We start from the raw sequence: 16,351 nt of genomic DNA, 5'->3' as shown, positions 1-16,351 counted from the left end.
TTATTGTGCTATAATAACTAGCATTTTATAGAGCATTAAAGTTTGCAAAGTACTTTTAAATAGTTTATTTCATTTGATCCTCATAATAATCCTTTTCACAGATGAGCCAACTAAGGTTCAAAGAGGGTAAGTGACTTGCCCAGTAACACAATAGTTAAGTCTGAGCCTAGATTCAAACACTGATCTTCCTAACTCCAACAATTCATATGCTAGGCCACTCAGCAGTCAACCAATGTCTACAATGACAAAAAGAACCAAGGTACCCCAAAATATATCCTACAACCATAATCTTTATAAGGAACAAAAATTTTTAAACAAAGTAGACATCCATTGATTAGGAAATGAGTATAGGAATGCAATGGAAAATTGCTGCACTTTAAGACAGGATGACTATGATTAGAATAGAGAAGCACAGGAAGTGCAAAATGAAATTGAACCAGAAAACAATATACTTAATAGTTGTAACAAGGTAAGTGGAAAGAACAACAACAAAACAATAGAAACTGAAAATATTGGGAAAATATAATGACCAAGCTTGGCCCCAAAGAACTATAAGAAGGCATGTCTTCCACTTCTTTAAAGAAGGAACCACAGGCATGCAATACTTCATGATATGTTGGTAAATTTTATTGAATTTTTTTCTTTTCATTCTTTGTTATAATTAATAGCTCTCAGAGAAAACTTGGGGGGATACAATGGGAAATAGGAAATATAAAAAAACAAAACATATCAAGATAAATTTTAAAATAATATATAAATTATCTTCCTTTAAGGCAGGGGTCGGCAACATATGGCTCTCGAGCTATATCTGGCTCTTTCTGCAGGAGCCATAAAGTCAATTTTTTTTCAGGCGCTGTTACAGGAGTGCGCACTGTGAGCACTGTACAGCTCTCACGAAATTGCATTTTAAAAAATGTGGCATTTATGGCTCTCACAGCCAAAAAGGTTGCCAACTCCTGCTTTAAGGGATTGTTTTGAGGAAAATGCTTCTTTGCAAATGAAAGTGTCAGAGAAACATGAGTTAACAGCATTTCATTTATGCTCTCAAACAGAACATCATGTTTCCCCATTATGTGGAAATGCACATATTTTTTAACATGGAAAAACCTACATTCTAACATAAGTAGTTTATAGGTCAAATACTGCAATTAATGAAAAACAGTCCTCTTTGAATACTAGCTACTCCATGAATGCACAGACTTAAAAGAATTAATCAGATGTTCAGGATAGTGACACACACATAGTAGGTGCTTAATAATTTAAATAAGAAGACAAATTTTAGAAAAACAATGTCAGGGTAAGGATACATTGTTTGCTGAAACAATCCTATAATGCATGTGTGACTAAAGTACTTTTAAAAACTTTAATAATCTATGGGCCTACATGACTTCCTACATTCAAAGAGATTAAGAATTCATGTGAGATGTTTTGCTTTGAAAACCATCATCTCTAAAATTTTTCAGTTAATCCTAAGGATATTTGTTCTCTGTGATTTTAAGGCTAAAACTGGTGATGTAATAACTTCTACACTTCAATTTGTCAGTGAATAGAAGGAACTGTTTTGGATGGTATTTGTTCAGACATCTTGTAAAAAGCAGGAAAACAAAAGGCCAATTAAACCCATGTCACAAAATTCTCAGATTGACAAAAACATGATTTTACCCAAAAAGGTCTCATGCTTTCATGGTAAAATGCATATTTTTCAAAATGCCCTTGCCTGCTGGCCTAAGAGTAGCATTCAAATAACAGGTCACTCACCAAGGCATCATCTTTATTAGTGCCTGGGAAACTTTCAAAGCTAAGATTAGCAATCAAGTCATTATTTATGTAGCCTTTAAAAAGAAAGGATGAGTAGATATTAAATCCCTTGGGTAGAAAATAGTGTTACTAGAAAGCAAGCACATTTAGCAAGCAAAACATACTTTTTCACATTTCCATGTTTTTCAGGTGACAGTGCTCTTCTGAATCATCCTCAAAGAACAACCAGAATCTCCAAAGCTGAAAACAAATGCATTAAACAAACTCCCAAAACCTGTCTCAATGTATACTGAACTTCACAAAACAATAGTAGAGAAAAACTATCACAATAGTTAAAGGATGTCGAGCTTAAACTCAAGCTGAAAGAAGCAGAGGACTAAGGATTCACAGAAATTTAGGCTTACATGCTATCTGAAAGATCTATAGAACCAGATATACCTCAACATCCCCAAAGATCTGTGCTCTTACTGATATGGCTACTCTATCAAAAAGCAAAGATCATAACCCACTCATGCCTTCTCATCCTATAAATCCTCTCCAAGAATACATGTTACAGGCTTTCTTCTGCAACTCTTGACATTATGTGAGTACCAGTGCAGCATATCAACAGTCCATCTGGTATCCTATAATGCTATTCTATGGCAAGGAAAAGCATTAGGTCATTAAAAGTGCTGTGTGGTTTCCCTAATACTTGTTCTCTTCCTTCTAGTCAATTCTGGGCCCAACTAGTGGTAAACCGCAGTATCTGTCTGTCCAAGGTCTTAAGTATTGAGAGTCCAGCTCAATAGACTGTCCATCCAAATGTGTATATCATAGCCTGGCTTGTATTACTTCCCCATTTTCTTGGGTTTTTTTCTATTTGGATAGTTAGACTGAATACTCTGAATGACTATAAATCTTATTTAGGCGGCTATGAACTTGAAAGAAACAACACAGTATATTTTTATTTTTTTTATTTATCCTGGGACTCCATTCTAGGAGCATAGGGCCACAACCAGTAGGCAATGGGTCGCTCAGGGTCACACAGCTGGGAAGTGTCTGAGCCCGGACTTGAACCTAGGACCTTTCGTCTCTAGGCCTGGCTCTCAATCCACTGGGCTAGCCCAGCTGCCCCTACTTTAGGTTGCAGTTTCTTTAGCAGATTAGTTTTTACAGGGTGGGGTTGCTAGCCCCGCGCCCAACCCTCCTCCTTTTTCATCCGGACTAGGGACCATCCTTAGCCCAGGAGTGGTAAGGGTGGGCGATAGGGGTCAAGTGACTTGCCCAAGGTCACACAGCTGGAAGTGTCCGAGGCCGGACTTGAACCTAGGACCTCCAGTCTCTAGGCCTGGCTCTCAGAGTCTACAGGGAATCTCTCTTCCACTTGAACAATGTTCTAAATAGCCTCCATGACAGTGCAAACATATCTGGAACACTTACATCTATTTTTGATTTATTTAATAATTGGTGTCAAACAAAGTTCTCTCCAAGTTTTCCTGTCAAGGAATCCTTTATGATTAAATATATGTAAGGGAAACTCTTTGTTTGAGGAGAGCCTTTCAGGCTGCATTGTCTTCAATTAAATCAGATGTTTGTCATAGCAGACAAACTGCAGTGGGAGTATAGGGAAAGTATTATCTACATCTTTTAGTCAAAAACGTGATTCTGAAGATGGAATCTGCTTTAGAATATCATTGACAAAAGCCAACCTATCCCATCTCAAGTTTTCATCAAGGATGCCTTTGACATGTATATCAATTTTTCTATTATTCTCATAATAAAGGGAAAACACATACATAGGTTAGTAGCTAGTAGTATCTTCTTAAATGCTTTTTTTCTGGGTTATACATATATTATCACCCAAAAATTATTTTCACATTATTCATTTCTGCAAGTGAATAATCTTATAAAACCAAAACCCCAAATCATATACCCAAACAAGTGATAAATCAGATTTTCATCTGCATTAAATGCTTTTTTTTAAGTTAGTAATACCATACATGTCTGTATTCAGTAGTTTTGTATATATATTAAACTTTATACTTTGTAAATATTTAACATTATATTGTTCCTTCCTTCAGGGAATTTTCAGATAAATTCTTCAAAACCCTCAAGATTATGTCATCTCTAGCATGGAGACCCTTGTATACTCTTCGTCTAGTCCAGCTGCCCTTCCCAAAGGAAAGAAAAAAAATTTAGTCAATTACAATTACAGCTCCTAGCACATTACCCACCTTCAAAATATAGTTATTTTAACTCCCTAGGTGCAAAAGTAATATTGAAAAAAATTTTGAGAAAAAAAGAATTTTATTTCTCTCTTCTTCTAATATTTGTGTGCTACAAGTCATTAGCTCTAACCCTAACATATGATAGTTATTGAGTTGAGTGATTTCAGACTCACAAAAAACTAAATTCATTACAGGAAGAAGTTATGACTGATGGCACTAAAAATGCCCCAAATTGCCCCAGCTGGATTATTATGGCTCAAGATTCATTATGAGTTAAGAAATAATCAGGATAAAAATATGATTTCTCATTTTTTTGGTGCCATAGATATATTATGATAGATTCTGGGAATGAGAACAGCTCATATATAGTACTTAATTTATAAAAATCATATCCCTTTTAGTTAAGCAAAATCCTCAACCTTCACATAGTAACCAAGCATTTTTTTTTAAACCCCTACCTTCCATCTTGGAATCAGTACTATGTATTGGTTCCAAGGCAGAAGAGTGGTAAGGGCTAGGCAATGGGGGCTAAGTGACTTGCCCAGGGTCACACGGCTGGAAGTGTCTGAGGCCAGCTTTGAACCTAGGACCTCCTGTCTCTAGGCCTGGCTCTCAATCCACTGAGCTACCCAGCTGCCCCAACAAAGCACTTTAAGCCTCAAAATGGACTGATCTACGAAAATCAGATATTTTTCCAAACATTCACTTTCTTTCTAACAACATGCAGATACTTTCCAGTCTTGCCAGGAAGTCCCAGTTGACAATCTTTGGGAACATGGAAAAAAAAAGTGGTGGTGTTTTTTAACTTTGATAGGACCTGTAATTTTATTGATGTTGGGAGTACCTAGTAAAGAACTTCCTCTAACAAAGCAGATCAGCCTCTTCTTAACAATGTATAGTCTTAGTTGCAAAAGGTGCTGGGAGGTTAAGTGACTCATCCAGAATCATTCAGCAAGTACGTGTCAGAGGCAGGACTTAAGTTTGGATCTTCCTGGGACAACTCTCTAGAAAATATGCTATACTATTTTTTCAAGTCTTCATTTAATGAAGGCAAAGTATACTTAATTTTCAAAAATGATGCAATTTATTGATTATAATCTATGTATGTCTATGCCTAAAAATTCACTATGAGACCAATAATCATTTGATTTTTTTTTCCCAACTCTTACCCTCTATCTTATTATCAATTCGAAGACAGAAGAGCAGCAAAAGCTGGTAACTAGGGTTAAGTGACTTATCCAGGATCACAAAACTAGGAAAAGTATGAGGCCAGATTTAAACCAAGGTCCTCCTGATCCCAGGCCTGGGGGCTCTATGCACTGTGCTACCTAGCAGCCCTTGTCATTTGATTTTTATCTCTTCTACTTGGCAATGGTATACTTGCCTTTCAGATCTAAAGTCTTTATTCAAAAGAGAAATTTCCCTTCTCATAGCTATACATCCAGCTGATCTGTCCTCCACTGTGTTTCAGTCATTCACAGTTAAATCACATTGCATTAGTGTTCAGCAAACCCTTAAAACACTGCTTGTCATTACTACACATTTGTTCACTGCACAACAGTTGCTTAAGAATCCTGCTGTCCATCATCCATTCTTGCTACCCAGAATATAATGAGCATCTTTTTCAATGCCAGCAAGCTGATTGGCTGCATACAAGGACACCGACCCTGTCCGGCCGCTCTGTCCTTGCTATTCAGTAGGGCTCACATACTGTGCTCATGAAACTCCCTAAAAATCTAAATGTGACATCCGTGCCAGAGTCAAGGATCAGAATTCTTTAAGACGTTAGAGGCTACCACTGGTTTAGTGTCTCCTTTTGCTGGTGCTTTTTTTTCTTAATCCTTACCTTCCATCTTAGAATCAAAACTAAGTAATTGTTCCAAGGTAGAAGAATGGTAAGGACTAGGCTACTGGGGTTAAGTGATTTGCCAAGGGTGACACATTTAGGAAGTATGCATCTGAAGCCATTTGAACCTAGGACTCCCTGTCTCCTGGATTGACTCTCTGTCCACTGAGTCATTTAGCTGCCCCTACCTATACTTTTATAATGTATAGAAACTGCTAAATGACTATCATAATATCGGAATTTTAGAAATGCAAAGGTCCTCTTGACTTCTGACATTGCACAGAGTAGGCAGATGTCCGAAAGGATATTCTGATATCAACTTTTAGGTCCCTTATTTCACTGTATGGTATGGACATACAAAAAATAGGTTAAATAAAAATGTTCCAGTCATACAATATTACTTCATTCCAATGACAATATCAAATGGGTCAGTGAAGAAAGCTGATGAAGCAATATATCTTGTTTTAGACCTTTGGTCAACTTTCTGAAGCAAACTTTCTCAGAAACTGTCATAGGCCAGGTCTTTTGTGAAGTCTATAATTCAGTATAAAGATTTCAATAATGCTCCCTAACTTTTCCTAAATCTGATATGCAATAAATATACCCATGGGGAAGATAAAAAGTACCTTAAAAAAGCATACTGGAGAGCCCAAATGAATACCAAATTAACACAACAGTGACTCTCCTCTGGGTACTATCCAGAAAAAAAATGTTCTAAGTGTATTCTCCAGTCCAAATTTTTTATAGTAGGCCAAAATAACATAAAAAGCAGGTCTTAGCACAGTTATGTTTTTATTTAAATATACTTTTAAAAATACTGTTTGTTATATGGGATGGTCTTCTGGGAAAGGGAAGAGAAGGGACAGTGGGGAAAATTATGATGAAGTAAAAAATAAGAAGTCAATAAACTTATTTAAATATACTTTTTAGTACTGAATTTATGCTGCTGCACAAGCATCTTCTTTGTATAGTATGAGAACATCTTGGGTTTTCTTTGAGGTTAAACAAGCTGATATCATTTCCAAAGTAATTGATCTTCCTTAGGCAAGAAGCTGGTAATGGGAGTTCCTGGCCAAAGCATGAAGCAAACTTTCTTCCTGACATGTCCATTTGAACTTAAAATTCTAAAAATAACACGAGCATACATTCTTTACAAAAGCACAAGTACTAATTATACATGCAGCAATGTGCAATCTTAATTACTACACTAGAATGAAACTCACAGACAAATCCCAATAAAAGTAAAAAAGACTAAGAAAAGGGGTATAAGTAATTTATTATTATAGTTTCTGTTCATTTATACAGTCTGACTCAACATCTAGGTCACCAATTTTCTTGTCAACTCTTTTTGGATGTTTCATTAAGTAGATAATGTTCCTTGACCAAAGCCCGAGTCTTCTCATCTCAAACAGATTAAATAGCACCCTGCTCCTAAATTTGCCACTATGAGATAACTGATGGCTAAAATCGGAAAACTCTGATTATAGCTTAGTTATTACTGTTTTTCTTCTACCAGAAATCCTCTTAAGAGTTCAGCTTGTCATGATGCACAATTCTTTCATATCAAAGTAACAAAATTCAAGAAATTTCTACATTTCTTCTTATTTACCCCAATACAACAAACATAAGGTACTTTTTTCATTTCTCCTCCTTTTCTTATGCACACAGAGGTACACTGAATTATTTTGATCTTATTTCACTTAATAATTACTTTTAAATAAATTTCATGAATCACTTAATTCTTTAATGTCATCTTAGAAAAATGGTATGCATCTTCTTATCTGGTAAATATGGAAGGTAATCATCAACAAAACTAATACGTATCAATATCACATACAGTTTTAAACAATCTTGGGAAAAAACAAATACCTACAATCTAAGTATGTTAAATAAAAAAATGACTCTTGAATGTTCTTACTTTCAAAGATAGAAACTGAAAACTTTCTAATACAATAGATTTCTGATTAGCAACATCTTAAAAACTATTTTCCTAAATTCCAATGAAAACTTTGGAGTCCTAGGGATTGAAAGAATCATAGAAAACAATCTTCTAAAGAAGAAAAGTTACATAGTTGCTACAAAAACATAGAAGCATTTCCTAAATTCCTCAGTCATGAACAAAGGGATGTCATTCTAAGAAGCAACTTTGTTTCTAAATTTAGTATCAATTTTAAACATCAAGTTTTTTAATTACTTGCAAGTTAAAGAAAGAAGATATTACTCAAAAGACTCAATGTCTATGAGTATGACATCTAGAAGACTAAAGCTTTTGGAGGTTTATCCATTTGAAGTTGATATGTATTCAGTGTCAACAGTAATGAAAATTTTTCCCTGAATAACAGGAAAAGATTTTTTTTCTTTAAACAGAATACCCTTAGGAATGAGAACAAAGATTTAAAATTGTTCAGTAAAAAATAACCACCATGGGAGCTGGGGACAGAGGAAATATTCTTAAAGTAAGACCAGCACCAGGAATTCTGTTCTTCCTATCTTACAACATAAATTGGCCTATGCTTCTGTGTTTAAAAAAAAAAAGTATACCATATATTCCATCAATGGAGCTAAGATTCAAAAATTAAAAATATACTCAGGCCAAACCTGCTCAAAACATTATTTTACATTGCAACCACTGCAATATTATTGCTTCATAATCTCTAAACATGATTTGGAAAATCAGATTACACTAATAAATCAGGATTCATTTATAGTGAAAATTTTTCCATTTTCAGCACCTAATCACTTAGTAGAAAACTTATAGAGCAGAATTTTTAAAGCGTTAAGATTACCTTGAAACAAAACAATAAGAGAATCTACATTATTCTAAAATATAGTTGTAATATGCAATATGCTATTATTATGTTTCTTCAATTTAACATAACTACATTCAGGGAAACTACAAACATTTTATCTTGGGATGTTCATAATACTGCTACTCAAATGATAAATCAAGCAATAACTTCAACTACAACAAAACCAATATATTATTTTAAATAAAGAGTTCAAGATGAGTCCAAATTTCTAAATCAATCCCTAAGCAGCTGCCAAAGTGGTTAAAACATTAAATTTCCCCTAAAAAAACTGACTTGTGTCAAAGATCTATCCACTCTGTTTCACTTTTATACCTGTATTATATTTATGTTAAGTTTTACTCTTCTGGATCCTTCAATAGTTACAGACTATTAAATTACTTAACCAAATAGAAATAGAAGCACAGTTCCCAAAGAGTAATTTCTGCATTGCTAGACACTTAACTAGCTGGTAGATTTATACCATTGTTCATTCTTAGTTCCTTAAATGTAAAAAAAAAAAAAAATTAAAAAAAACAACCAGAAATGTGGCACACCTCTAACTTAGGTTTAAAATAGCTCAGTTATTTACAGTTCTGTTCAACTTTAAAAGGGCAGAAACCATTCTTTTGAAAGGCTAATCTACTCAAGTTCCACCCATAAAAACATCTAATTTCTCTTTGGAAAGGATAAAAATTATTCATGCAGTGCTTAACCAAAATAACCACTGAGAAACAGTATCAGAAAAATAGATAAGGCATCAAAACAGGGTCATATCTTTACTTAGAAAAATATCCACAGCCCAATTTTTCCTAACCATGCAAATAAATGTCTTATCACTTTTAAAATGGCATTTTACATGCACTTTCAAATACAGTTCTTACAAAAAATAGAAAAAAATATTCCTCTCAATGAGTTCAACTACTTTGAATAAGGTAAAGAGAAAAATACATGCACCATTATAAAAAAGGTTTTTTGTTTGCTTTTTTTTTTTTAATCAAAAAAGATGCAAGGGATACTCTGCCTACTTGCATTCTGGACACGAAGGCAAACTCTTCCAAATATTCAGACAGATCATTCCACAGTTGTAACTTTCATCATGGTTCTCAAAGTAGCACAGTGAGGTCAGCTCACAAACAGCTTAAGTAGCAAAACTAGAAATTGGTGGTAGTAGTATCAAGCTACATAACAAGCCTCTCCAAAGAATATGAAGTAAGAGAATGAAAATGTGTTGGCAACAAGCCAGGGGGCTGGAATATAGCTTTGAGCAATGAACACTCACAATTTACAGTATATAGCAATTCATCATCTTTTACCATGAAACTTGATTTTACTTACACTAAACCAAGAATAGCCAGTGTATAAGTATTAACTATTAATATCAATTGTCCCCAAATAGGAATTGAAAGGCACTTAACCTAGCGGTGGTTTTATAAATTTCTTTGCTGAAATAATTTTCTTACATTTTTATTGTTCTTAACAATTCATATTTTTTTTTCTTTCTTCTAGATTGAGTCACCAGCAATCTATTCTAATGTGTGATTATTTTACCCTAAGTTCTTTTTCCAAAGTATTTTTTTTAAGGTACAAATATTTTGGGAATTAAAATGAGGACGTAATCAAATCCATCATCCACGAAATGCTATAACAGATCCTAAATCAAACCCTAAAACCTAATTAACACCCAAAAATGTGATGTTATTAATATATACTCCATCCCCCAAAAAAGACTAACTAGGATAATGACTGGAAATTAAAAAAAAAAACTGAATCACAAAGATACTACACCCAAGAATACAAATTCATAAATAGATAGTTCAGGCTTAGCATCAAGAAAGGGAATGTCCTTGTGACTAGACTGATACTCAACAAATCTTCTCTCCCTCATAATGCATTCTCGTTCTAGCTAAACAACAAACTGTTCACCTTACATGCCCCTATCATACAGGAGCAAACTCAATATGCTAATATGATACAGGAAACAATGAAGCCAAAATTAAAAGTTAAGTTTTTAACTACAGAATACTACTATATCTAATGTTTAAAGGAAGACTTTTTTCTAAAAAAGAACCAGTATTTACTTAAAACAAATATTCTGGAGAGAACACTGATCTATCATGAACCAATTATCTATCTTGCCCTTAAATTAATTTGTCAAGTTACCTTACTGGAAGAATTTGCCATTTTCCTACCTACTTGATAGAAAAAAGTATCTTCCTAGCTACTTGGTAGAAAAAATTAAATTAAAATACTCATATGAAAAATGAGAACTCTTTAATGGTAAAAGAAGAGGTAAGAAACAGTGATCCCAATTTTCTAATTTGTAAATTCCTTAGATGCTACAAACAAAGAACAAGGATGTGGAACTCAAGTTCAGCACAATAAGAGGCACTGACCCTAGAGAAGTTAGTGCAGTCATTTTAAGACTTAAGGATAAAATTATCATGCAGCGAATGCCAAATATGTAGTCGGTGCTGCCCAGCCACATAGTCAAAGGTTTTAATTTTGTCATCTTCCCTCTTCTACTATGTCTTAACAACTAACTCAAATAGGGATTTACTTCCTCTCAAAACATGCTTCACTAGAAAATGTTTAGCTTCAAAAAGTTGCAAGTTAATTTGTTGTATAATATATACTGTGAGAGAATAAAATGAGAAGTAATCAGATTGTTAAGTTTCTTTTCAAGGAGACTAGAGGCTCTCATGCACTTAGACTTGTTTTCATAATACCATTTTATGAAATATATGTTAAGCTTAATCATATCAATCATATATCATAATCATAATCAATCATAAAATACAATATTTCAATACAGAGATCCAATTCTAAGCAATAAAAATATCTGTATTTAGTATTGGCATATCTCAAACAATGATCCCCTTAAATAATAGACAAAAATTTATTATAAGAACAAATAACAAAAACAGATGTGCCAACTAAATTGTAATGGAATTTGATTTGCAGTCATGTTTCTATACCTTCTTTCCTACTAAGGGAATATAAAGAGGACTTGGTCCACATCATGAATGGAAATGAATTTACATGGCTGGTCATAAAGAGCAGCACAAGACAGAACTGATTTCCTAGGTCTTCTCTTGTATAAATTGCTATCTTTCATGTTTGAATAATGCTTGACTGGCAATTACTAGATATTTACATCAGTTGTCTGTTCATTTAACTTTTGTTATTGCTGTGATTTGTTTAGTTCACCTTAAAGGAAGAAAAATATTCATTTGAGTACAAAAGGAAAACTACATTGTTGCATTTGGTCAACATTGGTTTGTTTTGATCAATTTTTTTTTGTTAAAAGGTGAAGTTCTATTGGAGTTGGAGGGAAAGGAGTGTATACTCAAAAATGATACTTTTAAAAAAATTCTCAAAGCATCAATAAAACAATTTTTACAGAATTACTCAGTCACGAACCATCCCAGAGCCACCTCTTTAATAAAAAAAGTACTTTACTTACATTCTCCCTACACCTTCATACATGTGAGTCTCATCTACCAAAGTCATAATTTCTGTATCTGTAAGATGTGCATGCTTTTTTGTTCTATTTAGCTGTTCGATCTGGATATCTGCAAGCTTCACCTTCTGCTGAGTATCAATAACTTTGGCTTGTAGTTCTGTGAAAGCCTAACAAAAAAACAAAAAACAAAAAAAGTCAATAACATGATAAATAAAGCATTTGAATTCCAGCTAATAATTCGAGTCCAAAATACAATTCACAACCTGTAAGTTTAGCTCTAAATTGTCAACAGTCAAGGCCTTATTACTTACCAATAAATGTAGAGTAACAGTTACCGATCAATATTTATTGAGTAACTACTATGTGTAAGGAATTATTCTCAGCACTGAAAATACAAATTCAACAAACATTTATAAAGCTCCTATGGTGAATGCACAACATTCTTCTAAGCACTGGGAAGGAAACAAGCAAAAAAGTTAAGATAAGCTACAGAGGTTACATAAACATAGTTTGGACACACTTTATTCTCATGAAGTTTACAATCTAAAAGAAGGCACTTAGAAAACAATGCATACTATTTCATAATAGCTTAATTAGAAAGATATAAAATGCTACATAAAGTCCAAATAGGAAGAGTATTAGAGAAAATCCTTGATTTCACAGAAGCTAAAAACTTGTTCGGAAGACAATACACATTAAAAAGATAACAAAACAAAGGAGTATGTAAATACCAAATGAATGGGTTAGACAATAATTGATATAGGAGATAAAATTGAGAGAAAATGCCAAAATGTGAACCATACATGTAATATAACAGTTCAGAATATGATTGAATAGAATAAAAAAACAAGAATATTCAGTTATGGAATCATATCTTGATTTCCCCATAGACACCAAGCCAAATTCTACTACTGTTTACACATACCCAACTCTGGGGATAAACACTGTCCATGAATACTCTTGCTGAAGTGTCTGGAATGATTTTCACATGCTGTCAAATTTATACCTTAATAATAGCATTTGCCATTACTAAGGCAAAGCAAAACCATAGCTCAACTTTCACTCTCACTCTATTTTCCCTCACTCCTGCTTCAGAATATTTAATTACAAAAATTTTCTACATGTCTCCAACTAATAAATGACTGGGGAAAACTTTAAAAATAATATCTTTAACCTACTTTAAAACCAAAACACATTAAATTGTCTTTCACAAATAACTATCATTGTTTAGCTTGTGGTTAAAATAACTTTGAACCACTTTTAACTTGCATTTAGGATTTTACAATTTTTCTATTCAAATTTTTCCTGTATTTTAACAATAAAAATTCAATAACCTAGGCTAGGAGTTAAGTGAGGTATAATGCTCATTATGAATTCAATCTGCCTTCTCTTAAACTATAAACTATGCTTAAGAGCACAAACCTATTTTAGTAATCATTTTTCCTAAGAGAAGAAATGCACAAACATGTGCTCTTGCAAAGAGCAAGGCTAAATATATCATCAAAGTATAGTGTAACAGAGCACTAGAATCAGGAAACTAGGTCCCGGTCTTGGCTTTACACACTTACAAGTTGTGAAACTGTGGCCAAATCATTTAAGCTATGTGGGTCTAAGTTTCTTCTTCTAAGAAATAAAGGCTGACCAGATGATTTATAAGACTCTTTCTATCCCTAAAAAATATATTTAATTCAAAATAAAATGAGAGAATTGGACTTACATCTTCTAAAATCCCTTCCAAATCTCTGATTCTATTACTAGGTTCTAAGTGGGTGAACTATCATAGTTCTCCTAAAGTACTTTAAAGAACTCCTGAAATTGTTTAGGAAAATTTACATACTTAAAAGGCATGATTTGCAGAAATTTACAGAAATTCTTAATATTCTGATTTTACTTGATAGGGAAAACTTGGATTTTTTTTCCCCAAGTAAGCAACACCAGAGGTTGCTTTTAAAAAAAAGGAAAAAACAAGACCTTGAAAGTCTGAAATAGAAAGTACTATCAGAACATCAGGTACTCTAAATTTCCTACTAAAATCAGAGGGGCTTGCAAAAGTTTGGGGGGAAAGCTCCATTAGTAAAAGGAGGATACTCAATAGCATTTAATAATAACCCCTGTTTACATAGTACTTTAAGATTTACAACGAGCTCCTTTCTGGACAAATCTGTAAGAGGGATGGAATAAATATTACTATCCATTTTTGTAAGTGAGGAAATTAAGGAACGCAAAGGTGAAATGATTGGGTCATCAGTCACACTGCCAGTAAGTATGAGAGCCAGAATTCTAAGGAACTCTAAATCCTGGAAACAAACCCAGGTATTCTAACTTTCAAGTCTAAAGTTCTTATAATTCTACTGTGCTACCTCTTCTGAGCTGAAAGTAAACTTTTAAGTTTCATCATGGCCTTTGCTTTAACAATACAGTCTCTCCGGATAACAGCCCCTCCAATGAACCTCTCCTTCTTTATGACAAAAAAAGAAAGAAAACAACGGATAGTGACCTCAAATGACAATATTCTTCCTCCCTCTGCCACATGAAGAGCCAATTCCTGGTCCTCACCTAGTCCTCTCGGTACCAAGAAGGCAACATTTTCATTCTATAGAGTAAGAAACAGCTGCCCAGGGATAAGACTTGCCCAGTCATAGTTTAACAAAACAGGGTCTCTATCGTAGAATCTATCCTGACTCTGATTCCAATATTTTCGCTAATTACATAAGCTCTTAGTTCCCTTTCGGATCTAACTCATACTGTGATTTTTTTTTTTTAAATGAGAGGTCAGGTGTTTGAAAACATAGATGATGCTGATTCTGCAAGGAAGCTTGGAGAGGCAATGGCGATTCCGAGGGGGGAGGGGGCGTGGTCCAAGCACGAACGATCTTGGAAATCTCCCCAACTTTGACAGAAAACAACTTCTTGCTCCTTTCTATTCTGGTATATTGATTTCCTTCCACTCACCCAAGCCTCAGGGACTCCACGAATGAGCTGGAGCCCGAACATGCGGCGCGGAGGCCGAGAAAAGTAAGGCCGAAGGACCCAGGCCGACCCCCAGGGACTCACAACCCCAGAGAGCGCGGAGGAGGCCCAGCACAGGCTTCTGGCCCCACCAGGACCCCCTTTCCCTCTGTCATGCCGGGTGCCTCTCTCAAATTCCACATTCACGGGTCCCTCGGACTCCCTAGGGACGACTCTTCCCACTTAAGACCCTCTTTTACCTTCTTCAACTCCAGATCCACGGGGGCAGCCATCTTGGTTCGAGCTCTGCGCCTGCGCACTGGGCGGCCGGAAGCTGGATCGGACTCCTAAGGAATGAATGGAACGGAAGGACACGCTTATCCTCCGCACCTGCGCGGGAAAGAATTTTGCTCTGCTGCAGCTCCTTTGACTCTCGATTTGAGTTTTAGTCCCTTCATTCATTCCACTTTCCACTGTTAAGCAGCTTTTTTTGCGCTAGGCTCTGCTCAGTGGGAGCTACAAAAATAAACAGGCCCTCTCATCATTGAATTTAGAGTTTAGAAGAGAAGATAAAGCAAATCCAGAAATACTAATTAATATTTTAGCCTGCTGTAGTGGAAAGAACCTAATCTGGGAGTATGGCAACAATTTCTCTGATACACCAAATGATTCATCTATCCTTTCTGGGCCTCAGTTTCCTAATTTGTAAATGAATATGACTCAATGGTCTATAAGATCCATTCCAGTTCTATAATTCTATTATATAGGGACGCTGCTTAATAACTTCAAACTGTGATGCTGCAAAATCCTATCTTGGCAGCCTGGTACAGAAAGATCACTGGACTTGGAATTAGGAGAGAGAGGTTTGACATCCTGACTGAGACATTTAGGAAATGCAAGTCATTTCATTTCCCTGATCCTCAGTTTCTTCATCTGTTAAATGGTAATATCAATAATAATATCTGTAGAACCTTACCTCACAATGCTGTTTTGAGACAAATGAAATTCTGTCAAATGCTTTGAAACTCTTTAGCATTTTTAAAAGAAACTCATATTTTATAAAGATAAAAGTTACCATTGCATAGCTATAAATAATTGAAAACCATAATTTCAGGAATATTATTGTTGTTGTTCAGTTGTGTCTGACTCCTTATGACCCAATTTTAGGTTTGCTTGGCAAAGATTCTGGAGTGGTTTGCTATTTCCTCCTCCATTTCATTTTATAGCTAAGAAAAACTTGGAGGCAAATAGAATTAAGAGAATTGCCCATGATACAACTAGTATGTATCTAAGACCAGATTTGAATTCAGAAAGATGAGTCTTCCTGACTCTAGGCTTG

At 34.7% G+C, this 16,351-nt stretch overlaps 1 protein-coding gene across 2 annotated transcripts in view; it reads right to left on the bottom strand.

Annotated features, from left to right (window-relative positions):
- PFDN1 (prefoldin subunit 1) overlaps positions 1-15,318 on the bottom strand; it is a 61,672-nt gene extending 46,354 nt beyond the window's left edge. For both annotated transcript variants that reach the window (XM_044664549.1, XM_044664550.1), the window contains exons 1-2: positions 15,273-15,318; positions 12,064-12,230 (exon numbers count right to left, since the gene is read on the bottom strand). In XM_044664549.1, the coding sequence (XP_044520484.1) occupies positions 12,064-12,230; positions 15,273-15,305 (200 nt within the window). In that variant the 5' untranslated portion in view covers positions 15,306-15,318. The remainder of the gene's footprint in view (positions 1-12,063; positions 12,231-15,272) is intronic.
- Positions 15,319-16,351: the final 1,033 nt, after the last annotated feature.

The sequence above is a fragment of the Gracilinanus agilis genome, chromosome 2 (genome assembly GCF_016433145.1).
Source record: "Gracilinanus agilis isolate LMUSP501 chromosome 2, AgileGrace, whole genome shotgun sequence".
Lineage (NCBI taxonomy): Eukaryota > Metazoa > Chordata > Mammalia > Didelphimorphia > Didelphidae > Gracilinanus > Gracilinanus agilis.
The sequence above is the reverse complement of the archived record's forward strand: the minus strand, read 5'-3'. Positions and strand labels throughout refer to the sequence as shown.